We start from the raw sequence: 27,032 nt of genomic DNA, 5'->3' as shown, positions 1-27,032 counted from the left end.
TCCCCACCCTCTAAAAACGGCCTCATGCACACTTCCTCAGTATGTGGAGAAATCAAAGCTTGACACCCCTGCCGTGCCAACTTGTCTCTCAGATCTCTCACATTATCAAGGATTTTAAGGATTTTTTTTTAAATAAGTGGCATTAGTTAAGCATATAATTCGACATCTCACAGGAAAATTAGATTCCAGTGATTTGTGATGCATTTTGATGACATTGACATGAAAAATCAGTACATTACTGCTGTTAGCTATCTTAGACTGTCCTTGAAAAAATAGACACGCATTATGCCTGCTACTTCACATCTTGCTCATGCCAATCATTGTCTTTGTCAGTACATCTGTGTGAAGTGTTTGTGTGGATGTGCTACAATGTATTTATAGCATTTATGTTGAAATATGTGATGGGCATATTCATTTGTGATCCTGTTTATGTAAAACATTACGTTGTAGTCAGAGATTATTGAGACTTTAGAGCAGAACGGTTTCATCAAATTATACTTTAAATGCTAAGATGAACTGATAAGATAGGACAGAGTGAAACAATGAGAGGAAAAGAAAAGACGAGTGAAGAGAAAGAGATGGGGGAAAAAATAAGCTTACTAGTTAAGCTGTGTGATATCTGAGACTAAGAACACGCCCAGTCTCACTTTGTATGAGTTGCACATCTGATTTTAGCTCTGACAGTATTATCTGCTCCTACTTCTTATTCTTCATGGGATACAATGAGTAAGGCAGGAGTAGTCAGAGAAAAATAGAGCCAAAGCAACCAGGGAAATACAGAAAAGGCTTTTGCTCCTTTTTACACTTCAATACCATTAAAGGGACTCTCTGTAAGAATCAGAAATTGCTTGTTAAAAGCGACACCTGTGGCTGATAAGTCAACAACAGCCAGCGTCCTGTTGCTAGCGCTCGTGAGCATAGGTCAAAACAGTGAGGCGACGCACATGTGATTGACAGCTAAAACCACAATATCACTATATATTTCACATGCTCGGCAGTAATGTTAGCTGACCAAAGGAAGGTCTCTCCATGAATCGAAGGCCAGGCCGATGTTGATTGTAGTGTTAGCTTTTCCTGCTTCAGCGTCCCGATCGTGGCCAGAAGGCAGAGGGGGGACACCGTAGTTTTGGTCGGAGACGATAATGTTACTCGCTCCGGAGCCCCCTCACTTCACTCAGCAGCAGGACACAAGACACGAGAAACCTCTTTTGGTTTTGAGAAGCTGCAGCATTTATTTCTGCACAAACGTCCACTGTACATTCACTTGATATTCTCAGAGCTAAACTAACTCTTGTGCTCCGCTGCTCGCTTGTTTCGCTGATGCTCGTGCACACACACTCCCACAACACTAGTTTTCCTCCGACGTCGGTCACATTCCTGTTTTGCAAGACGAGCTTCACTAGACATAACTTTGCTATAAATTATAAAATTGTGCTGTATCATTAAAAAGTGCAAATCTACAGATGGGAACTATTTGCACCAATAAAACAAACATATTGTGTCCATTACTCCCACCCATGTTAGTTTTGGGCCAATAGAAACTCTGATATGATTGTGTCACAGCAAGTTCATTATTTCTAAGGTGAAACACTTACTGAAAGTCAGCTTTAGACTCTGGATTTATTTGGACTATGCTAGTCTTGTTAATGTTCATTTTCTGAAAACTTTCAAGATCAATTACTTGAAATCTAGGCTAAAAATGGTGTCATGTTGAGTCCAATTGCAATTTGAATTCAATCACCCTCTGTTTAAAGGTATATAAGTGGTATTAACGTTCAATAACATCACTGTGGGACTAATAAAGTCATCTCATCTTATCTTACATGATTTCAATTTAAATATGTTTCTGTTTATCACTATGAAACAATTCTGAAGTATTTCGATTGAAAAGTTTTAGAATATAGTTCCAATGGCATCTAAGAGTACAAATAGTAGTAAGCATATGCTTAATTGGTGTTACGATTAAGAGGGGGTCGTTGGAAAATGTTCTCCCCTGTAAGGGGTCCCTGACCCCAAAAAGTTTGAGAACCCTACTTTAAAGTATTTCAAATGTTTATTTCTTGCCTACACAATTTTGTATTGTTAGCACTGATCAGTGACCTAGATATATATTTCATTTACCTGTTCATTTTTAGTTACTTTCCTCAGCGATTTAAAGCTTTTGGCCATTCTATTATCTCCAGCAAAAGTTGAATAGTCAAGCTTTTCAGTAGTCCATCCTTACTCTCTCCTATCCATAGTCCAGTGGTTTCTAAACACTTGGACTTGTGACCCTTAATACAAAAAAATGTCTACTTTTTGATTTGTTCTTGACAAAGAAAGGACTTTTTTCTTTTTTGGTCCATGGTAAACATCTTGTGACCCCTTAGATTCATGTTGCAACCCCCTAGGCATGTCCTGACCCCTAGATAGAGAACTAGGGCTTCAGACACTCACTGTTGTATTGCTGGTGGTTGCTGGCAGGAATCAGTGGCTATATGGGGTGTGCATATCTGTGGCTTTTCCACGGAGATTTGGCCTCACACTCACACACACACACACACACACACACACATTCATGTACTCGCTCACATATCGACACACGGTGGCCCTAATCCCGGCCCGTTATCAGCGAGCATCAGCGTGTGAAGTCATGTGGACTGGTATGAGTCAGGGGGCTGAGCCTCAAACTCTGTGCAGCTGAGATCCGCTGATGAGAGCATCTCCGCTGGACGCATGTCATCGTTTCACACCCCGAACCACCGCCGCCTAGCAGCCCACATTAGCTCCAAAGCTGTTTGGTGGAGAAAAGAGACCGGCTATATTTAGCCTTTCATGTAGACAAGGGACTCTGTAGTCAGGAGACCAGTCAAAAGTCATATGTAGTCACAATTCTCAGTGTTTATAGTTCTGACAGCTGCTGCACTACTACTAGATGTTTCATGGAACAAAAATTACGTCTGCCATTTGTTTTATCTTCCAGAAGACAAAGAGATGCTTTGTTTCTTGCCCCTGGAGACTCTGGATAGAGAACAGATTTTGTTAATCCACAAATGTTTGTTTCAGCTTTTACTATTGAACATTGTAGTATGTGTTGGCACAAACCAGAAAATGAGCCGGTCTCTGTATCAATTGATCATTTTGCCATCAATGGAGGAGGTCCGGGATCTGTTCCATGCTGATATTGACATTCAGGTGCATCAGCTCAGTTTATACTAAGTGAATTAGAGAGTGTTTAGTCGCTCAATAGATCAATCTGAACTCATTACATATCTGTATTTGTTTGTTTTTCTGGAACATGACTCACTTTGTGCGCTCCACAAACTCGAGCAATATAGTACTGTCACCCTGTAGGTCAGTTCATGATGATGATTTTTAACCTTTGACCTCTGTGTTGATTATCTCATGCAGATTTACCTTTTAAAAGTATTGATTAGTGACATCATACAAATACATTTTAGATTTGCAATTCTATAATGCTGCTTTATATAACATAATAATAATGTGTCAACACAAACTGAAAAATTCCAGAGACAAAGGGCTGAAGCAAGGCTGCTGAAATGAAAGGGAATATTTCAAAGACAACAGTAAAGTGAACATCAGCGTTACCTTTCCGAGATGAAAGGGGGCCGAGGGGGGAGTGATGCAGATGTGTCTTATTGAGCGTTGCTGAATCTGTTGCTGCTTTTCTGGAACTGGTTGAGTTTGCTACTTCGTTGTTAGTCTGCACTGAGTGACTGTATTATTATTTTGGACCGGTGCCTGAATTGAATTACGGCTTGTTAGATCAATAGAGCTGATACTTTTAGCCACTGACTGTCTTTTCTCTGTGGCTATGTTTTTCCGTGGCTTTTTCAGTATTTGCTTTCACAGAATCCACTGAACTATATTACACATTATGTTTGATACACAGTATCTATGTAATGTAGATATTACAGTCTCCGTAGACGTAGTTTTATACTATTTCCAGACCTGCATTCTGAATCTTTACACTGTATTTGCACTGTGCCAGCAATGAGGAATTGTCTCGCAGAACCCAATATCATTCTGATGTAGTTATGTTGGACAACAGAGCCTGTTGGGGACATGGTTTATAACAAACTGAAACCATTGAGCATTGACTTTCTGTCCATAATCTTGTTTTCACATAGTTCCAGGACATAGCTTCTCCCCTTATGAAAGTCAGTGATATATAGGTCAATATTTTTATGCTGCTGATCAATGTTTGTTGCCCTAACAACATGAATACGTGGCTAACTGGTCTGACTGTCTATTACCTTTCAATCAGGTCAAGTATAAACATAACAAAATCATATGAATCTATAATAGCTACTCCAGATGCTGTTGGCTGAATCTTTGACTCTTGTTGATGAAAACCATCTGGCCATTGATTTGGTTATCCTGCTTGGCTCTCACTCTATCAGGGCTGTACCGAATAGTTCGAAGCTTCAAACAAAGTGACAAAGCAGTGTCCAAATCAGTTATTAATAACTTACAGAAACATTGTGTGCAATAGTCCACCTTCTCTTCTCCTCTCTCTGTCACTCTCTCAAACACATACAGCGAGCGCTACAGCGTTCAGTCCTCAGTCCGCACCTACATGTATCTATGTTGACGAAACTGACGAGTTACATTTATTAAAGAAAGTTGACTTAAAAAAAAAAAAAAGACTAACTCGTTTAATCCGATGAATCACCTTATTCAAATTGAGGATTTAGTTTTTTTTTTCCCAGGGTGATGACGTCATAAAATATGACAACAGACATTTAAAGCTTCATTCGAAAACCTCAATAGAAGCTTTAAATGTAAAAAAAATGACATTCGGTACATACCTGCACTCTAGATTCATTCATCTCCTGCAATCCCTATTTTACCTTCGAGGACAAAGGTAACAGTTTAATAACAGCCTTTTCTCTTTGCTTAGTCATATTATTTGCTGGGGGGGCACGTAATAGTGGTGCATTCATAGCTAACTGTACAGTCTTGATAATCAGTCAGCAAGCATGCAAAAAATGTAATTACATTTTGGGTTTTATTTTTTTGAAAAAGTGACTTAATATCATAAAAAGTAACCCACAAAATGAACCCAGCAGGCCTGAGTAAATGTTTTTGGCAAAGTTTTCCATCATGTGCATCAACTTGTTAGCTTGAGTGTGTGCGGTTTAATGTTTCAGACGATGATTGGCTTTAAAAATGGCAACAGAAAGGAGAGCAGAAGGAACTAGAACGCATAAGCGACCAATAGGAAGCTTGTATCCCAATGGTCTTTATGAGCAGCACCTGGAATTCTGTTAAAGTTGCTTCTTGCCTCTAAGAACAAAAGCACAACTATCATACAGGATGTGTTTGAGTGAACCCAAGTAGTCCAGTCAAAGGCCTGTCTCCTATATATTACTGTGCTCTCAATAGAATAGAAGAAGCTCACTCCGTTCAAGCCTGGCAAGACAGCGATAATGTAGGTCAACAGGTATAAATCCTCCATTTACCATTTGCAGCTAAAGACAAGTGGGGTGGAAGAGGAGGCAGTGGGACGTAAGCATCATACAGAGAGAATGGATAGTGGAGGGGGAAGAGATAGAGAGGGCAGGAAGGCGCATGATTGGTCCACAGACTATAGTGGCGGCCTGATTAATGTTTTATAAGTATCACTACTCCGTTTGTAGGTTAGACTTATCTTTCCTCTCCCATGTGTGGGCTAATGGTGGAGATGTGAGTCATACTGGGCTGTGTCGTTAAGATAACTCCCTGTATTGTGTGTGTGTGTGTGTGTGTGTGTGTGTGTGTGTGTGTGTGTCCAATACAATTAACCAGCAATACAATTAAGCAACATTACATTTAATTTAGAGAGAATGAAAACATTTAATTTATAAAATTTGAGGTTGAACAGCAATCTTGTCAGATTTGTTTACGTTGCTATGGTTGCAGTTGTGCTGTGATGTAGAGCAGATACAGATGTGTTTACAGATGCCTTCCTGCTGAATTTTTTTTTTTTATTGTTTTAGCATTAGGTTGCAAATTACTTAAGCTTATATTTAAATCATATTATAGTGAAATTTCACCTCAAATGGTAGATAAGTAGAAGTATAATAAGTCAAATACTGCACATGGAGCTGTTCATTGTTCTAAAATCCAGATCAAGATGTCCTGAGTCACCCGCATGCTGAACATCTATCTCCTCATTATTCCCCCTGTTTGCTCATGTTCTTTATCTTTTCCTTTCTGTCCACAAATACGTGGTCATATGACCTTTTGCTCTTTGAAACGAGGTCACGCTGGTGCCTCTCCGCTGCATGTGTGTGTGGCTTTCTGAGGATTAATAGTCATACTAGAAGTGGCTCGAAGCGGTGGTGTTAACTGGATAGTCCTCCGCTGTTATGGTGAAAATCCCGGGCTGCATCATCTGTCAAAGCTGACGTTTTTCTTGGTGTCCTTGGCTGAAATGTGAGGGATTGATACCCTGTCGGAGCCATGTTATCCAGCTCATAAACAGCTTGCCACAGCTTTTACGGAGGCGTGACCCCTAATATACCAGCCCCACACATACTGTTGAACCTGTCCTGCGTTTTCACGTCTCAGTTAGAAAGAAAAGCTGTCGTTGAATGAAGAGATTTCTTGCTTATCAGTTGACCATTTGAAAAACCCTTTCCCCAAATTTTCAGATCATAGCTTTAGCAACTGTAACTATACACAGCAGGCCTGTCAAGTTTTGGACTTCCTCACATGCTGGAGTGATGCATGTGGCCGTTTGTAAGAGCGAGTTTGGAGTGAGGCTTGCTACATACAGTGGTAACCTAGCCTTACTTCCAAGGTCAGCAGCATTTCATTAGCTTAGTACATTTTATTAAGTTATGTTAAAAAACATAAATCTAACCTCTGTCTTGCTTGTCCTACTGAGCTAAGCAGCTAACAGGGATACCAGACTAATTAGCTCTACACTGCAGTACAAGAATGTGTTTTTTATTTATTTCCATGTCTTCTACATGGATCATGGTGAGGACGCTGACTTTTTGTCTGGGACATGCAGCTAGCCTCAGTCTGTTTGCACAGTATCATGCATGTAGCCAACAAGTGTATATTTACGATCCCTTTAAAGGTGCAGTGTGTAGGATTTGGCAATATCTAGCAGGGACGGGTCATGATTTTAGATTTTAAATTATAAAAAATCAAATAGTGTATGTGACTAGGGCGAGGCTGCCACGCCGCACTTGGTTTAAGGTTCCGAATGGCAGGCGGGGCCCGTTGGCACCGGACCACCCTCCCCGGGCCTCCCTGTGTCCGTGTGCAAGCGGCGCCGCGCCCTTCGTAGTTTCAGCAAGTAGAACAGCTGTTCCAGCAGCGGAGCATATCGTTTCAAAACCGACAGAAACAATTACGGCGATTATTCGAATAATAATCAACTATTTCCCTGTGATTTTCGAATAGTATTTTTGCTTGAAATGCACATCCCTAGTATCTAGTAGTGTGGTTGCAGATTGCAACCTACTGAATACCCCTCTGCTCACCCCTCCCTTTTCAAGTGTGTCGGAGAACTACGCTGGCCTTCAGGTAACGTAAAAACGTGAAAGGCTCTCTCTAGAGCCACAGTTTGTTTTTTTCGTTCTGGGTTACTGTAGAAACATGGCGGAACAACATGGCGGACTCCGTGAAGAGGACGCACTCCCTATGTAGATATGAAGGGCTCATTCTAAGCTAAAACACGATTCTCAGTTCCAGGTGATTATACACTAAAGAAAACATAGTTATGAATATTATATTTTATTTCTGCTAATAAATCTTACACACCGTTCCTTTAAAGGGTTCTTGTTTTAAGACGAGTCAGCTTGAAACATTAACAAGTCAGCCTGAGAAGGCGTTTTCATGCAAAGCATGAAGGTAACGTTGGCTTACTTAGCTAGCTACCTACAGCTGTCATTTCAGCTGAAATTAGAAGCCTGAGAGCCTGTCTGAAATCAAGGATGAAGTATTTCCAGTGGTAAATGTGCCACCATGATCACTGTAAACTGCATTATGTGCCGTGGGAGAATGGAAAGCTTGACAAGCGTAGCAACATTAACTAAGGGTGGGGGGGCTTAGCGAATGGTCAGATATAAAAGATAATTTTGTTCATATAGCAAAGGCTCATTCTTTTGCTCTCATGATAGATGTCTTACTCCTGCTCTGTAAGCACGTTGGCCATTGCCACTGTAAAACACACATATATGCACTTCCTTATCCACACACTCACATACATGCAGGAAACCTGCTGGGTGGTTGACTTTAATGCAAACCTTTCATCACCTTTTTAGCTGGAGAACATTCATAAACAACAATACACGTAAACACGGCTCACACAGCTCTTCCCAGTGAAACGCTGCCATGCCGTGCAGTGGCTGGCTCCACAAAGCCTTAACCTACATCTTTTACATCTCAGCTTTAACCATTTTCACATAACACCAGGAGGGAAGGCTTCTTGCCGAGCCATCAATAATAAACGATTAAGTTGAGGGTTTAACATGCTTGTGTAGATAATGGGGTGGAAAGGAGGAGGCTTTCAAAGAACAGAGGGCTTTCAGCCCAGAAAACCAGCAGCAGGAAAAGCAAGAGTTTTTAATGGTCAGGACCTGAAGGCTGTGGGTTACTTTTCAAGCATCATCCGTCACAGATGGTTAATGACTTATTGAAAATTGTAATCCTCAATGCTAATGTACAGAATGTTATATATACAGTATATATTCTATAAAACGAAAAATGTATTATCATTTTGTGTCATTTAAAAAATGGTGATCTATTTATTGATTACAAGTTAGGACAATGGTACACATTAAGGAATGCATTCACAAAGAGGTTAGTCAATCAATAATCTGCCCCAAAACGGGACAGTTTTTTTTCAGATCTTCATGATGATGACAGGAATAGCTCCTTTTCTTCTTTTGGTAGTTCAGGTTTCCCTCAGTAGAGGGTGGGAATCACCAGAGGCCCCACAATACCATATTATCGCGATACGATATTATTGCGATTTTAAACATTTTGCATTATGCCGAGTATTGCGATAAGATATATTGCGATATATTGCAATTCATTATCTTTTTTCAACTGCAAATTATGCAGTTTTTTCAACATCTGTTTTATTTCACTCTGTTCATCTCAGAGTTTTCATTCAGATATCTTGAGGTCAGAGGTCAAGGAACCCCTGTGAAAATGGCAATGACAGTTTTTCCTCGCCAAAATAACATTTGAGTGTTGTTTACATGGCAAAGACAGAAAATATTTGGTTTGGTACCAGAGGTTGCATCAACCAAATATTTTCCGTCAAAATGATGGACAACGAGAAAGCCTAACGCAACTACTGGTTGGTACCAATGGATTCCTTAGGTTTCCAGTAGGTTTCGAGTATCTTCACTCTAGATTAATAGTTTACATGATAAAAGATGGATACTTGACGTCAGCGCATCAATACAGTTTTGCCACGCAAAATATTGCGATACTATGTAGGGATGGGTCATGATTTTAGATTTTTCGAAGTCATTAAATTATAAAAAATCAACTAGTTTATGCAACTACAGTCCTGTCTTAAAAAATGCGGGGATTTTTGAAAACGAATCAAGTATTTCCCAGTGATTATCGAATAGTATTTTTGCTTGGAATGCACATCCCTAATACTATTACTATATTATACTATACTATACTATTTTTTTACCCCCACCCCGACTATGGATGCAATTTATGAAGCAAACCCGGGGAGGATTTTGTAATTACCAGATAAAAAGTGTCTTGGTAGATTGAAACTAGACTTAATTTGGTTTGAAATTAAAGTATTTTATACATCTAGGTGGTATATAACCGTTGTTTTAATGACTTCATTTCAATGTGTCACCTGCTACATGTTAAAATATAGTCATTATAGCCCAACTATTGAACTCAGGAGTATAGCTAGATGTAGTTTATTGCTCTCAACACCATTTAAATACTTGATAACAACACTGGAGCAAATCAGCAATAGCAGTAAAACGTAACGAAGGGCTCTGGATACTTTTGCACTGTGAGTAAATATGTACAGTGCAGGTAGGTAATAACGGCGTAATGTGTGTCGCACATATTAATATATTTAATAGACACTATAGACATTTATCCACTATGGCTGTGGCTCACTGGGCATCAATAGCTGACCATCACAAAAATCCACATAGACACATGCACACACACACTCACCCAGATGCTACATAAACAAATAGTCACAGAGCGCCCTGCAGCGTTGCCAGTCATTCTCTTTATGTCTGACTGCTTCTCATTGAAACGGCAAGTCTATGAAAAGACTGCTCTCAGTTTTGAAAAAAAGCAACATTTGTCTGTGCAGTCTGGATGTGGATGGTGTCTGAATACAGATGTTAGCCCTGGGGCTCTGAAACTAACACCATATGGCAGGACCCTCTTTTCACGTGCTTGATCGTGTTGATAGCAGGACTGAATAATGGTTATTCCTTCTTTCTTTATCAGTGTAAAGGTACTGTTGTGCAGATGGAAACATGGCTTTATCTACGTTTGCCTGTTGGCTAAGGCATACAGCATGGTGGTGGACTTCCACTGTATTATTTTACATGCTGTGTTTGAACAACTAACAGCCACAAGAAACAGCAGGTCTCACAACAGGTGCCAAGGCAAGATAAGAATTGCTTGTACTGACTTTTATAAAAGTCTTTCTTGCTGTTTTATTTATTCATTGTTTCTCATTTTGGTTCCACTGTGAAGGTTATTATTTCTGTTGTGTTATTATGCCACATTTCAAACCCTGCAAATTCTTTCTGAATGGATGTTTGAATGGGAAAGCTGCATTTTTCAAAGTCTGGGCAGGAGGTGGACTGCAGGGAAACAATGCATCATGGAAGAGTTGAACAACTTAATCTGTCACTAATAGATGCCTTTGGCTGTGTTGGCAGCAGAAAACATTGGCAATAGGTAAATTAGCCTACTACTTGTTTTGAAATATTGAAATGTTCCCCAAGACTCTTTGGATTTATGGAGTGTATGTAAAAATCATGCCGGATTGAACCTTCAGGGTCTGTGTGAGTCATTGAAACATATACAGACGTATTTATCTTTCCAAGGGTTATGGCTACTAAAGATTGTATTTCATTTCATTTTTATTTCCAAAGCACAATAGATATATCCAGAGGTTTTCAAACTGGGAGGTGGCTTCCCCCGGAGGGTTGCAGGATAGTCGGTGTGGAGGGAGAGACATGAGGCAAAGATACTATGTCAGCTGCACCAGTTCAATATTGGAGATTCAATATTTTTTACCATGTCAATGAAACATTGATTGGAATTTGTCTTGGTGTGTACCAGTGTATGTGGAGAACAGCTCATGGAGGCAATTAAGGTACTTTAAAACCATTAGCGCCCGATAGCCACAATTTACGTCTAAAATCATGCTCCTTCTTGGAGTCACAACTCAATCAAATCTGAACACATAGACATGATGCACATATTTTTAAGTTATATATATACATTTCCATAAATCCACTTGATAATCATAGAATAATTACACTCCTTATGAATCCAGGACTTGCCTGAGAATCATCAAGTTTTTAGGTTTTCTTCTGTATCAAAGTATTGTAGTGATAGTTGTCTGTACATGCATGGGTGCATTGTAAAGGAACTGCTGATAGCTAATTCAGCATACTTTTAATGTTGCCAATTTGCCAAAAATGTAATCAATTATTTACTAAAGATATACAATTATACTTTGTCTGATGGGGGGCCCACACTGTCGCACTTTGAAAACCTCTATTCTAAACTGATCCGAACTTTCCACTGAAGTAATTTTGAATGCATTCAACTGTGCAGTTAAACTTCTAGTAGAAAATTAAACGGACATTAATAATTTGAAGGACTGACATTGAAGCAGGGATTAATAACTTTTTGTTTATATAGGCTACTTGTTCAGGCGTAAGATGAAGTGTGAGATCAACAGGTGGATTTGGTATGTGGGTGTCATGGTGAAGTGGGCCAACATCCAAAGGCGAGGATTCTTCACTTGACAATCTATATTCCAACCTTTACCTACAGTATGGTTATGAACTTCATGTAGTAGCCAAAGAGAGATTGTCCATACAAGCAGCCGGAATGCTTTGCTTAACCTCAGTGAAAGGGTTAGGAGATTGGATATCTGAGAATGAACGTGTTGCTCCTTGGCGTTGAAAGGAGACAGGGAGGCCCGTGATGGTATTTCAGGCACTATTAACTGGAAGCAGACCCAGAACAAGCTGGAGGGATAACATATTCCATCTAGCCTGGGAACGCCTCAGGAGGAGCTGGAGGATGTGGCTGGGGAAAAGGATGTCTGGGCTAATCTAGTAAGTGTCCAGCAGAAGACCAGGACCAGGATAAGTGGCGTAAAAGCATTGGTCACAGCCATTCCCAATTTAACAAAATCCCGGTCTCTCAAATGATATGTGAAAGCACCAGCATCTCGGCTTTTGTGCCTTGCATGGTTCCTTGTAAGGCAGAAATAGTAGACACCAGAGACACTATCAGAGACGTAGTTTCAGTGCGCTTTAGTTTGACATTAATGTGCTTTTAAAGTCGGGACGCACAGCTGCACACATGGTCACACGTGCACACACTCTTCGTCAGACAGTGACACACACTCTCCTGTCCTCAGGACGGCACAGATCTCATTTAGATAACTCTCCTGATCTCTCAGTACCTCCCAGAGTCGCCCTCTCCTGCTATATTCATCCATTATGTCGCCACATGAGGAGATAGCAACAACTTTAGCTGATCCTTTCACCCGATAGTGAAAGATCAACGGGAGACTTAAAGACGGTGTCTGAACTAGATACCTCAAATTCTCTTTACTTGTCTTTTGCAGTGATTTTGATGTTGCTAAACATTACGCCGCCAAAGAATCACAGCCTGTACTTTGCACTAAAACGCTTTGCAGGAATTACCATTTATCTCCCTAACAAGCATTCGTCTTGTGACAGTTATGATGTAGCCGCCCATTAGCCATGTGGAGGCTGCTATAGTGATGCTGTTAAAGAGTGGGGTACTTAGTATAGCCAAATCAGCCTCAACTGCCATAATTCTAGTTGTCTCTTTCTCTATTTAGTCTGCAGCTGCCCCTGCAGCTCCCCACCTCCAGAGCACTTACTGCATGTGTGTTTGTGCCGGGATAAGACCCTTGAAGGTGGCATGTGTATTTATATCCAGCAGTACTCGTGGAGGGGTGTGTCTGCTGCTCAAGTCTTTTAACCATCAAAAACATTCTCTCTTCCCATAATGCTAAAGCAGCTTTGCGGGCAAGTGGGCTGATATCAAAACCTCACGAGATACAGTTGTCAGCCACAGGCGACCTCCAGATTCGGATAATAAAAATAATTGCAAGTTGCACGCCCAACCATCTGACTCGTGTGTGAAAGGATGTCCCACGTCTTGGATTGGAGAATGTAATCCACACTGTAAAAGATGAACAAAGGTCTGTCCCTGCTAGGTGTTAATGGCCAACTGGGGTACTTCAGATATCCTGAAATATTCATGTGATGTCTTCACTTAACTATGCCGTAGGAATGTCATGAATAACAATGTGTTTTGCTAGTAAGTCATTCATGAACATTATGAAAGTACTGAAACTGTCTACTTGTTTTTTTTTTTTTAAAAGAGACTTTCCTCTTCCCTGTAATGCCAGATCCAGAGTGTTTAGGTGTTTTGATTTCACAGAGGAAGTCGTTTTCTGCCTTGAATTTCTCATACAAATGTTTCACAGCCCATTTGTGCTGCTATTTGTGGTGGAAAGACAATCTCTCGTTTGAACCTTCAAAGTGGTTCATTTTGAAACATATAACAGCCCAAACCTGTTGAAAAATGGAAATTCTGTGGACTGGAAGTTCATAATTCATACGATATGAGCTGTACGATAAATGATTCAATGTAAGAGCTGCATAAACTCTATGAAGCTATGGAACCTGGTTTCTGTACACTGCATTTAAGGGAATACTTCACCCACAAAATAACCATTTGTACAGCAATTAGTCCCCCCATGTTACCTTGAATTCATGAAGAAAACATAGTTTTTCTTGCACGCCTCCATGACAAACAAAGAAAACAAAGAAAAGTCTTGATAAATTGGAAGTAAGTGGGGGCAAAACTATATAAAAAAACATCTGTTTACAAACTCTCACACAATTCATGCAGAATAATCTAGTCATATTACTTCCCAAACACATGCATCTTTGCTAAAACCTTACTATTTAAAACACTTCTGCATAATCATTCTCACGCTAGCGCAGGGGCGCTAAGTCCAAAGTGATTTAAATAGTAAGATTGTTAAACGCAGCCCCCATTTACTTCAATTCATCAAGACTTTTCTCTGTTTTTTGAATCTCCGTTCACAGTGGAGACTATAGGGCTGCCCCCTCGTAGTCGATTAGTTGACTAATTGGTCATTTTGGTCTTAGTTGACTAAGATTTCTTTAGTTGATTAGTTGTTTTTTATGCTTTTTCATGGTGAATGACTTATTTTCAAGAAACTTATGAGCACATGTGATTCTTGGTGGAGAAACTCAGTTTTACAGATCTGTCGATTAAACTAACTAATTGATTAGTCTCTGGTCGAGGATTGCCCTAATACAAATGGTCATTTTGTATTTTTAAGACAAAAAAAACATTGTGCTTCTCTGTCAGGTTTCATTCAGAAAAACAGATGAACAGCAATGTCAGCTCTTTGCTTTTATCAGTGCCTCTTCCACTAAAAGTTTTAAAGGTGCAGTGTGTAGGATTGAGTGGCGTCTAGTGGCGAGGTAGCAGATTTCAACCAACTGAAACTTCTCCCATGTGCCAAGCGTGTAGAAGAACTATGGTGGCTAACATGAAAGTGGCCCTATCTAGAGCCAGTGTTTGGTCTGTCCGTTCTGGGCTACTATAGAAAGATGGCAGGTGGTTTCGTGAAGAGGACCCGCTCCCTATGTAGATATAAATGACTTATTCTAAGGTAGTGAAAACACATTGATTCTTATTTTCAGGTGATTATACACTAAAGAAAGCATAGTTATGAATATTGTATTCCATTTCTGCCAGTAAATCCCCCTAAATGCTACACACTGGTCCTTTAAACCATGAAAATACTGACACTGATTGGCTGTAATGAAGGTCAGATGTTCTTTCTTTTAGTCTCTCGAAATGAATGTTTTATTAAATTGCCTTACAGAGGTGCACCGTGTAATTACCCATGCACCCTCTACTCACTAACACACACCTCTCTCTCCCTCTGTGACAGCCTCGCACTGCCTGTGTGATAGTGTGTGTTTGCCCTCAGCACAGCGCCCGTCCCTGGCTGCCACAGCTAAACGTCCCCTCGGCGTCGGCAAATGGCCAGACTCTGTCACAGCCGCTGACTGGACCAGCTGTTTCTTTCTCTTTCTTCCATCTTATCTCCTCCGTCACACGATCTGTCTTCCTTTCTGTGAAAGAGGCAGTGATAGGGCGCCTGGTGGTGCAGCACTTGACACTAAAAGTTGATATCCACACATGCTGGCATCAGTGGGAGACAGTTTTGAGCGTGTTTGTGTGTATGTGTGTGTGTGTGTGTGTTTGACAGGGCAGCCGGGACACAAACACCATCCTGTGGATTGTGGGAACACAGAGGACACTTACACTCTCTGTTGTTTTTGCGGTGCTGGTGACAGACCGACAAGCGGGAGGAGGACAGTGAAGGTCAGATGGGTGCTCGGTTTGGGACGTGGCTGGTCAAACCCAGTTAGACAAACAATGAAAGTGAAATGGGATGGGTCCGGGCTTAAGCTGTCTGGCCGTGCCTTGGCCCAGGCTGCTGGCGTAGGCACTTTTTGGTGCCCTGTGCATCTCACATGGGGAGTTATCAGAGCGTGCAGGCAGAGAGAGTCATACTGTAGCGGCAGCTAGCAGTAGTAGTAGTAGTAGCAGCTCGCTAGGGGCTGCACAGGGTCCTGGATCTGACCTGATTTGTCTATTCGATAACTTCACTGAAGTGTCGCTCCTCCGGGGAATCATTTGCTTCTAATTCAGCAATTATTGCCCAGGCTGGGGACTCGCTGTTTCATGTTTTGTTGAGAGAAAATTGAGGTGCATGATGGATTTATCAGGAGGGCAATTTGACATCAAAGTGTAACATCAGAGGATTGTCCTGGACTGTCTCACCATGGCTTACCCAGAGCACTTTGATTGGCTGAAAGAAACCGTCAGTTTTTGGCCAGGTAAGAGCAGTGATTTAATGAGTTTACATATGGGTTGAAATAAAAAATTTAAGATGAGATCATCAGAGCCATAATTTAACACGCCGCAGCTTCCTGATCAGTCTTTAAACGTGATGTGAATGAGGGATGTTACACACTCCTCAGCGTGTTGTAAACACTGTGCGAATGATATAAAGCGTCTTCTTCTTCAGCTGAAGTTGTTTACTGCTCTACAGATACATCTACGGGGAACGAGGGGGGGTGAAAACGCATGTCTGTGTAAACAGTTTTTGAGCCAATTAAATCATCTGAAGGAACAAGGTCTGGAGAGAACAAGTGAATGCAAATGGGACAGAACTGAACAGCGCACAACAAAGCGGGGCAGGACAAAAGAGGCGAGGGATAACAGAACCTAGACACCGCTGATGAGGAACACATTTTGCCTCACTTCTGTCACTCAAAACCAAGTAAAGCTGCATTTAAGAACACTGGGAAACACCTTGAACAAAAATGTAGCATCAGGTTTTGGTTTTCCTGAAACATTTGACCTTTTAATTAAATCAGGCATTCCACCTCTTCCCTTTAGCGGCAAATGAAGCAGAGAACTTTGCCCCTCCCTCAACTTGTTTATCAGAAGGAACTTGTGTCCTTTTTCATGTTGCATTTTAAATTATGTATGAAATGTATTTGCATACTTGTGCATGAGTGAATGCTCTGCATCTCAATACCAAATGATGCTTCTAAATTACAATCTAAAGGACACAGAATTAATGTGGTGTTTTGGAAAACACATGAATACGTCACGCTGCCGCAGAGCGCTTAGGAACCAAAAATAGACACGGTATATTTACACACAACACCAACACACACACATGCATGAAGCCATGTTTTGCTGTAGCGTGAGGCAGGTCCCAGTGAAAGTGTGTGTGTGTGTGTGTTGAGGTGTTGTACAAAAGGGGAAATGCCTGTGGCGGCTCAGATGGTGACAGATGGTTTGAAGACAAATCAGCCTGGGAGTCAGGATCTCTGATCTGGGACTAGTCGCCCCTTTAAGTATGTTTGTGTCAATGTGTCAGTGTGTGTGTGGAGCGTGTGAGCTCTTATAAATGCTCTGCGTGGCTGAGCGTCTCTGTGTTTTGTGTGTACAGTTTTTTAAATTCACAGTTTGTGTAACGACACCCTGAATGTGACATTAGCAATAAAGTAGATTTCTTCTAGGGCTGTCAAAGTTAACACGACAATAATGGAAATTTGTTCTAACACCACTAATTTCTTTTACGCATAACTTGAGATTTTTAGGTTGTAATGGGCTCAGTTTAAAGCTAGATTGAAGATACTAGTATCATATGAAACTAGAAAACCTAAGAAATCCGTGTCATACTAGCTTGTCGCCAAGGAGGTTAAATAACACTCCAAATGTACGCTAGATTTTGGCAAAGAAAAACTGTCATGGCCACATTCAAAGGGGTCCCTTGACCTCTGACCTCAAGATATGTGAATGAAAATGGTTCTATGGGTACCCACGAGTCTCCCCTTTACAGACATGCCCACTTTATGATAATCACATGCAGTTTTAGGCAACACTGACACACTGACAGCTGTTGTTGCCTGTTGGGCTTGAGTTTGTCATGTTATGATTTGAGCATATTTTTTATGCTAAATGCAGTACCTGTGAGGGTTTCTGGACAATATTTGTCATTGTTTTATTAATTGATTTCCAATAATAAATATATAAATATATTTACATAAATCATCATATTTGTCCACTCCCATGTTATTAAGAGCATTAAATACATGACAAATCTCCCTTTAAGGTACACTTTGAAGAGATAAAAAATGTGCGATTAATTTGCGATTAATCGCGATTAACTATGGACAATCATGCGATTAATCGTGATTAAATATTTTAATTGATTGACAGCCCTAATTGTTTCATATTGATATTGATTCATGGCAGAAGAATATGCATTTTCAGTTATAGCTTCACTCAGCTCTAGAGCCCTCAGAGCTGTGGTTCATGAGTGAACACATACAACACAGCTCACTCCAGTCACGCCTAGAATAATGGAGTTTCATAATCTCTGCCATATATTACCAGGCGCAATACCTCATCGGAGTGACATTGTTACTCTTTGGCAGAATAACCTTGCAGGCATTAGTCGGAAACTTCACAAAGTGCTTTACAATCCGCCCGTAAATTACAGCTCAAGAGGTGCTTATGTTGCAGCCAAGAGGAGTTGTATAGCAAGTCGTTCCTCGGGCCTATGCACGGAGGCAATTCCCAGAGGCCTCTACACTTAAAGTAGTCCAAACCTGCTTCAACTGTTGTGAGCTGCTAAAAGCTCTGTAACAGTAAGTTTGTGCCCGAACATGCACCTCCATCTGCTGTCTTACATGCACTCGACGGTGTGTATGTGTGCACGCATGTGTTGTTGTGTCTCCTGGCAGTTGAGCCTGGCCTAGACGACTTTAAGCCCCGCTAGCCTTTAATAATCTCATTCTCAAGACGTACCATCTAGGTCAGGGGTTTCCATCGTCACTGTGGCTTCTTACAGACCACAGAGACGGTGAGGGATGGTGTCCCAAAAACATTTTTGTCTGTCTTAAAATGAAAGTTTAATAAACCTCTTGTCAAGCCAGCTGATTAGACTGTTGTCAGGCTATTAGGCATTATCGGTCACTATAAGCACCATAGATGTGGGTCAATAGGGGCCTACTACACCCACTAGTAGGTTTTATCATCTATTCACAAAGAAGGTTAAAAGAACACGATAGTGACCTCTAGCGACTGTAGTAATTATGACAGGAGCAGATGCAGAAGTGAGGTGCTGTATAGACCGTGTGAAACCAACAATGTGTAGTTGTCTTTGTGTTCACAAGCGTTAAGTTTCATTTTTGAAATGTAGAAATCTTAAGCCAAAACACAATGTTTTTCCTAAACTTAACCAAGTGATTTTGTTGCCTAAACCTAAACAAGTTGTAGTTTTATTGCTTAAACCTAAAGAAGCCTTTTTGTTTGTGTTCATATCATGACGTTTCATTCAGTTTTACGTGTTAAAACGTGTTGCTTTTAAGTTTCGCTTTCACTTTTACAACATAGTAGGCCCCGGATGCACCGATCCGACTTTTTCTGTCCCGATACCGATAGCAATACCTGGGCTTTGGGTATCGGCCGATACCGAGTACCAATCCGATACCAGTGTTTAATTAATAAGCTGTAATGCTCACTGTGTGGAAGTGACTGGGATCATTCTTTTATGTATAAGGCAACATCAGGCTTGACTTAATCATTGCTTTCCTAACTTTGGAAAACAAAATGTGACCAATAAATATATAGATATATATTTATGTAATTGTTTTTTATTATTAAAATAATAACTCATACACCAGCAACTTGGTAAAAAATTGTCAAAATTAACAATTCAAGTGTAAACCTTTTTAATGCAACAACAAATTGCACAACCCATTTGACAGGAAACCATACCTCCCTTAGTTACTGTTGCCATTATAACACGGCACAAAGTGATAACAGTGGCAGATTTACCACACAAAGTTTTTAGACCCAGTCTAATTATCGCTTCATCTACACTTCAAATCTGATTCGTAGTTGGATGTGACATTATGGGATGTGTTTTTGTTCGCACATTGCTCCAAGGTAAAAAGGGCTTCAGCTACCGCATGTGTCAGCTGATGATTCAGCGCAAGGCTGCGATCAGGCCCAGTTTTAGTCACTGTGTGTTTCAGAGCGGCGACTGCAGACGGCAACTTTGTAGTCGATATTTACTAAATATTTGAGTGTTGCCTTCTGTCAGACTGATCCTCTCCCAGGAGCTGTTGTTCAGCCTCATCCTTGACGTTGTCTTTATCGACTTTGTTTTTGGGAATGTCATTTCCAATCAGCACAATGTCTACATGTCCCAGTATTTTCATCTCGCAGGAGCCACTTTGTGTACATGCTCTAAAAATAGCAACAAGGTCAGAAACCTTGGGTCGATTTGTGGAGGTTTAGCTGGACATCGGCCAGAAAGTGGAAAGGGTTGCTGACACGTCCGCATTGCATAAGAGATTTGTAGCTCAGCACAAAAAGGAAACGATTAGAGCTAAGGATTGTTAGGCTTTTGTTTTTTGCTGGTTATCTAAGGGGGATACCTATGGAGAGTATTTGAGTCATGTGTTTTTCAGATTATGTGATGAACCAGGAGAAAGAGCAATCATGTGTTTCTTTAATGACCTACCTCTCCCTTAGATGTTTATACTAGTTTGTTTTTGTTAAAGGACCAAACCAGTAGTTTTGCATGTTTAAGTCAAATATGTATTATCTGCTTTACACCTTTCATTAGTGGCAGCTATTTACTTTGTGTTTACGAACTACTCTGAGGGTCGTCACCATCATCCAATGGTATCACTAACCTGAGTTCGACTTAGAGTAATGCTGCGTTTTTGTGTTGTTGTGTAGCTAAAACTGTCTTCTACTCTGAAGTCGACACAATAATATTCGTAGACCATTCAATGCAAATAACTGTCAAACTGAGTTTACCAAACATTGTAGTTTATGAATGCAATGCTAAGTGGCAGCTGAATGATGGAGCTCGGTTGTCAGACCTTCACTTGAATGCACCACCAGGAAGGATTGACTTGACAATTGGGAAATGGTTATCAGTTGTAAGTTGTAAGTTGTTCTCATAGGATTCACTGGGCTGATGGTGCAAAACCACTGGTGTGGTCCTTTAAATACGCAATTCAGTGGATGGTGTCATATGATATATAATAGTTGCATAAAAAGTTCTCTATAAGCTATATATATATAAATATATATATATTAGTGCTGTCAATTGATTAAATATTTAATTGCTATTAATAACAAATTAATCAGACATTTTTTAGATTTATCAAGTTATTATTACTCTTATCAACATGGGAGTGGACAAATATGCTGCTTTATGCAAATATATGTATATAGTTATTATTGGAAATCAATTAACAACACAGAACAATGACAAATATTGTCCAGAAACCCTCACAGGTACTGCATTTAGCATAAGAAAATATGCTCAAATCATAACATGGCAAACTGCAGCCCAACAGGCAACAACAGCTGTCAGTGTGTCAGTGTGCTGACTTGACTATGACTTGCCCCAAACATGTGATTATCATAAAGTGGGCATGTCTGTAAAGGGGAGACCTGTGGGTACCCATAGAACCCATTTTCATTCACATATCTTGAGGTCAGAGGTCAAGGGACTTTCTCGCCAAAATTTAGCTTACTTTTGAAGCATTTACATAGCCTCCTTCAGGACATGCTAGTATGACCAATGGATTCCTCAGGTTTTCTAATTTCATATGATGCCAGTATCTTCACTCTAGCTTTAAAACTGAACCCGCTACAACCTTCGAAATATTGATGCGTTATAGAAATTAGCGGCGTTTAAACAAATTTGCGTTAACGCTTTATAATCACGTTAACTTTGACAGCCCTAATATATACCGTATATATATATATATATATATATTAATATTATAGCCAATAATATATAATACTATAGTTAATATTTTGCACATTTAAATTTAAATGATTTGATTTATACATAACCTTGTCTATCTTTCCCTTTTTTCTAAAAACTATATTTTTACTCACATTGGTGCAATACGTCCTTGAGTCTTCACAGTGTAAACCGAGGCTGACAGTGAATGCAGCATAGAAAGCAGAATTGTGTAAACATGCCTGTGGCATACGGTTTCTATCTATGACTTAACACCTTTTTGATCCAGTATTGAGCTTTCTAAGGGCAGCAGTGTGCTGCATAATAATCTCTTGTGCTGTGATTGTGCTGCTGTACGCATCACAAAAGCCTTAAGCCTTCTCAGCTTCCATCCTCTCACCATGACTCTTTACATGTTTGTCTCTCCTCTTCCTGTTGTTCCCTCCATCCGTTCATTTCTCTATCTCTCTCTAACTTCCCCACTGTTCCCTGCTTCTGTTCTCATCTTCTGCCTCCACCACCCCCCCCCCTCCTTCCTCTCGCTCTCCCATCAATCTATCTCTCCATCTTTCCTGTTTGAGGCCACTAATTTGGTCTGTCTGGCTCTCCTGCAGGGCACCAAAGGAAATGATTGAGAGAGATTTCCATGATTACATTTTTTGCTTTGTCTGTTTGAAGTTGCATTTAGAAATAGACTCTTTGGTGATTTCTGTCATTGCATCTACTCAGGAGGTACTGCCAAGTCAAAAGAGTTAATCATTTTTCACAACTCAAACTGATTGAGCACACTGACTTCATTAGCACTTTTTAATAACTTACCAGCATGTTTTTTAATATCTTATTCAACAATTGACCAGTCACTAAATCTCCTGCTAATTCTCACATACACATATTGAAGCAGTGTGCATGGGGCTCTAATAAACTCTGAATCCTAGAATATTTGAGAGGGGTGACTTTTTTTAGGCTTTTCCAAAATCAAAAAAATACAAGAAAAACGTGTAAGAATTAAGGAATGAATTAAACGGTGTGTATATCTACTCTAGCATAAATGTTAGCACGCCCGGATACTAGATAGAGTTATTAGCTTACTACTCACAGTAGTAACCTGTTACTTCCAAAGACAAGGAGCATATTGTTGGCTAATATTATTTTGTGAGGTTACAGTTACATTACAAAAATACCTGTTCAGGACTGGAACATCCGCTGTGTGGGAGTCAAGATGCTCCAGTAGTACAATGACAGCCAGTGCAAATATAAAATGTATATATATTTTCATATTAACAGGGGAACCATGTGCTTTTTATTCCTTAAGACAATCTAGACAGTAAATCCCCAAGTGGCTTCGCTGAAACCTTATGTGTTTGCTTAAAGTGAAGGTTTGTTGCTTATTTTGTGCACAATGCACATGTACTACACACATAAATAAATAAATGAATGAATGTTTGGTATGGACTGGCACAGCAGACGTTATCTGTGCAAAAGCCATAACAGCGGAGGGGGGAGAGAGAAAATAAGAAAGGGGAGGGAAGAAGAAGGATGACTTTGTTTTTCTCTGAGGACAATGCCTCCTAGAAGGGACTGACACAATAGACTCCATTCACAGCTACAACGACAACATCATGACATTTTGTTCCTATGACTGGACATCGTGCATCCGCCCATACCACCACTACCACAATGGGATTTCCAAACAGTTCCTCTTGGTGGTGGAGTAAAAGCACAGTGGCTACGTATCTAAATCACTATCAAAACCTTACATAACCCCCCCACCCCCCCCCACAATCCTAACTTGGCATCATTTTTCTTCTTTTTGTCTTCGCTTCAGTGCATCCGTTTTTTTTCTTTTGATGTTTATGTTACGTAACCAAAGTGGACACTTGTTTTTTTTTGCATGTTTGGACATTTTTGCTTGTTCTTTCCTTGTTTGTATCCTGCAGCATTAGAAGGCTGTGAACTTAGCATGCTACAGAGCAGAAGAGCAGCACAATACGTATAAAACATCAGTTTAAACCTGGCACTTACAGCCAATCAGTGTGTCACTATGTGGGATACTTCAACTGTGCCGCTGGCAGGCATGGCAAGTAAAACGTAGACTTTATAATAACCAGGGTGATTATCAGTTCAGTTGTCTTTCTTATTCTTATTGCCTGCTTTTAAATGCGATGTTCTCTATCATATAGTGCACCAGTGAGCCATCTGTAAGGCTCAGTATTGGATTGAAAGGCTGGTGAGGGATAGTTGGTAAGATGTTGAGAGATCCTCAGGCATATTTAGACAACTTCAAGTGTTGCTGCGCACCAAATCTCTACTAATTATTCTTTACTTTTACACAAGACAAACAAGTTTTATGGAGCTTTTTCAGGTTTGCTCGTTAACTCAAGCAGGAGGGTACAGCTGCATTCACCATATAAAACTCATGGAAGGAGCTCCTTGAACAGTACCTGCTAATTAATTGTCAGAACTTACTATTTACTTGTATTTACTTATATTTAATGTATTTACTCGTGCTCTGGTGTTTGCAACCAAACATATAATGCATGCCTTATGTTGTGTTGTATTTTCAGAGGAAAAGTGAACATTTGATAATGCTGTGATGCAAACGAGATTAAAAACACACTCGTCTGCATCGGGATGTTCCCAGGGTCCTATGTTCCCCAGCTCAATATCCTCTTAATATGGTACATTAAGGAGACCCTTCAAAGATTTTGTGTTCTCAGGGCTGTCAATCGATTCAAATATTTAATCATGATTAATCGCATGAATGTCCATAGTTAATCGCGATTCATCACCAGTTAATCACACATTTTTTATCTGTTCAACACGTACCTTAAAGGGAGATTTGTCAAGTATTTAATACTCATATCAACATGGGAGTGGGCAAATATGCCTGCTTTATGCAAATGTATATATTTATTATTGGAAATCCATTAACAACACAAAACAATGACAAATATTGTCCATAAACCCTCACAGGTACTGCATTTAGCATAAAAATATGCTCAAATCATAACATGCAAACTGCAGCCCAACAGGCAACAACAGCTGTCAGTGTGTCAGTGTGCTGACTTGACTATGACTTGTCCTAAACTGCATGTGATTATCATAAAGTGGGCATGTCTGTAAAGGGGAGACTCGTGGGTACCCATAGAACCCATTTTCATTCACATATCTAGAGGTCAGAGGTCAAAGGACCCCTTTGAAAATGGCCATGCCAGTTTTCCTCACCAAAATTTAGCATAAGTTTGGAGCATTATTTAGCCTCCTTTGCAACAAGCTAGTATGACATGGTTGGTACCAATGGATTCCTTATGTTTTCTAGGTTCATATGATACCAGCATTAGCTTTAAAACTGAGTGGTGATTAATGGCATTAAAACACATTTTGAATGTGTTATTATTGCGTTAACTTTGACAGCCCTGGTTCTCAGCAATGTTTTTTCTCTCCGGGTAAAATGTTCAATGTATGTTTCCCTGGGTCAATATAGCCTACTCTTATACAGTACTCCTTAATACACCCTCAAATTTTTCAGGAAAGACAGTTTCTTGACTTTTGATATTTATATCTCCACAGTAGCTGAACAGATTTTTACCATTCAAACTGCATTTGAAACGTCTGTGTTCCTTTGTTCTTTGCAATTTGAACTCCTTAGATGGCCCTCACCAATCCTTTCATGTTAGTTTATATCAAGAGACACACAACCGGATGTAGTGTCACACCTCCCATATACAGTTAGATATAAATAAATGCATTCAAGGCCATAGTGCTGAAAGCTCTGAAAAGGCAAGAACCTGCACTGACCTTCAAAATACTGTAGTAGAGTATTCAGCCTATAGTCCATATTACAGACAGTATGCAGTCATGGGTTTCCTCTCTGTATTTATTTCATTAAAGTCAACCAATCAGTGTACTAATCTAAAGCTATCTTCTTCTTTGTTTCGTCAGGTTTGCCAGGGTTTTCCAGCATGTTTGGGAAGAAGAAGAAACGGCTGGAGATCTCCGCTCCGTCTAACTTTGAGCACCGGGTCCACACGGGCTTCGACCAGCGGGAGCAGAAGTTCACCGGGCTGCCGCAGCAATGGCAGAGCCTCCTGGCGGACACTGCCAACCGGCCCAAGCCCATGGTGGACCCCTCCTACATCACCCCCATCCAGCTGGCACCAATGAAGGTAGAGTGTGTATGGACAGAGGGCGTCAAGCCTGAGCACTGGGGACAAATCATTATCATTTTCTGTCTTGCTCACCTCTCTTGCTCTTCATCCTTCTGTTTCTCACCCAGGCCCCTGCCCTCTCTGTCTATATGAATTTTCCTTTTCCCCCACCATTTTTACTTTTACTTTTCTATCTTTGCCTTCTCACTCTGTATAGCTATGTTTCACTTCAATATCGCTGTGTCTCACCACTCCATCCTCCACTTGTTATACTCTGTTTTTCTTCTGAGGCAAAATAGATCATTCTGCAGTGCCATCTGGCCACTTTACACTATTCAAATTGCCCTAGTATATGAAGTTATAGTCCTATTGTTGTACATTATGTTGCTTTAAACCTGCATTAAGCAATTTTGTGATATTAAAGTAGCATTGAATGACTCCCTCATAGTGAAAAACTCTCTGAGAATTAACACCAGACCATTTAACTTTGAATTCATAAGCAATCAAATTAACTCATGCTCCAGTTTCACTTGGTCTGATGCTGTATGACCAGTAGCTTTTGGTGGCTATTGTTGGCTTCAGTGGTTTTATCACAAAAGTAAAGTAGCAAAGGTTATACCGTAGATATCCACATTTTAACCAACAACTCAGTCAGTTTTCTGTTGCTTCTAGCAAGAGTTCAGTCATGTGGTTCTACTGTAATTCCCCTACACCACTATACTAACTATTCTTACTACTCTTACTTTATTTAACTCCAACTAGTACATCACAATTGTACAGGATGCATATATTTACCTTTTTCAGCTGAGATGTAACAACATTTTTCCAGCTGTCTAACTCTGTCTTGTGTGAAAGTTTAGTTTGTGAACATGCCCAAGGGTGTTAAATATCAGTAATCTATATTCGTATCCTGGTACAGGGATATTTGCAACCAGAGGCTGCTACAAAAACACAGAACATCGCTATGAATAAAACAAAACAAAAACAACATATGTCGATTATAATGTAGTCACCAGGTATATGTACACAGATAGTGTCGAGGCAAAAAGCCCTCCCAAAATGATACAAAAATAAAAACCTGCATAATTTTTTGAGCAGTTAAGCTCAAACCATAGGCCAGAGAATATGACCTAGATATGTTTTTAACAGACCTATGACACACTCCATTCTCCAGGAGGACAGCAACATGACTTCAGTGGGATGCTCATGTTGTGTATGTAAGTAGACAAATGTTTGCTAAC

The 27,032-nt window shown here is 40.2% G+C and overlaps 1 protein-coding gene across 4 annotated transcripts in view; it reads left to right on the top strand.

Annotated features, from left to right (window-relative positions):
- pak5 (p21 protein (Cdc42/Rac)-activated kinase 5) overlaps positions 1-27,032 on the top strand; it is an 83,432-nt gene that overhangs the window by 13,904 nt on the left and 42,496 nt on the right. For 2 of the 4 annotated variants that reach the window (XM_074615526.1, XM_074615527.1), the window contains exon 2: positions 25,586-25,809. In XM_074615526.1, the coding sequence (XP_074471627.1) occupies positions 25,606-25,809 (204 nt within the window). In that variant the 5' untranslated portion in view covers positions 25,586-25,605. Of the gene's footprint in view, positions 1-15,543; positions 16,185-25,585; positions 25,810-27,032 lie in introns of those variants that run through there. The other 2 variants (XM_074615524.1, XM_074615525.1) reach the window with 2 other exon arrangements.

Source organism: Sebastes fasciatus, chromosome 18 (assembly GCF_043250625.1).
Source record: "Sebastes fasciatus isolate fSebFas1 chromosome 18, fSebFas1.pri, whole genome shotgun sequence".
Lineage (NCBI taxonomy): Eukaryota > Metazoa > Chordata > Actinopteri > Perciformes > Sebastidae > Sebastes > Sebastes fasciatus.
The sequence above is the reverse complement of the archived record's forward strand: the minus strand, read 5'-3'. Positions and strand labels throughout refer to the sequence as shown.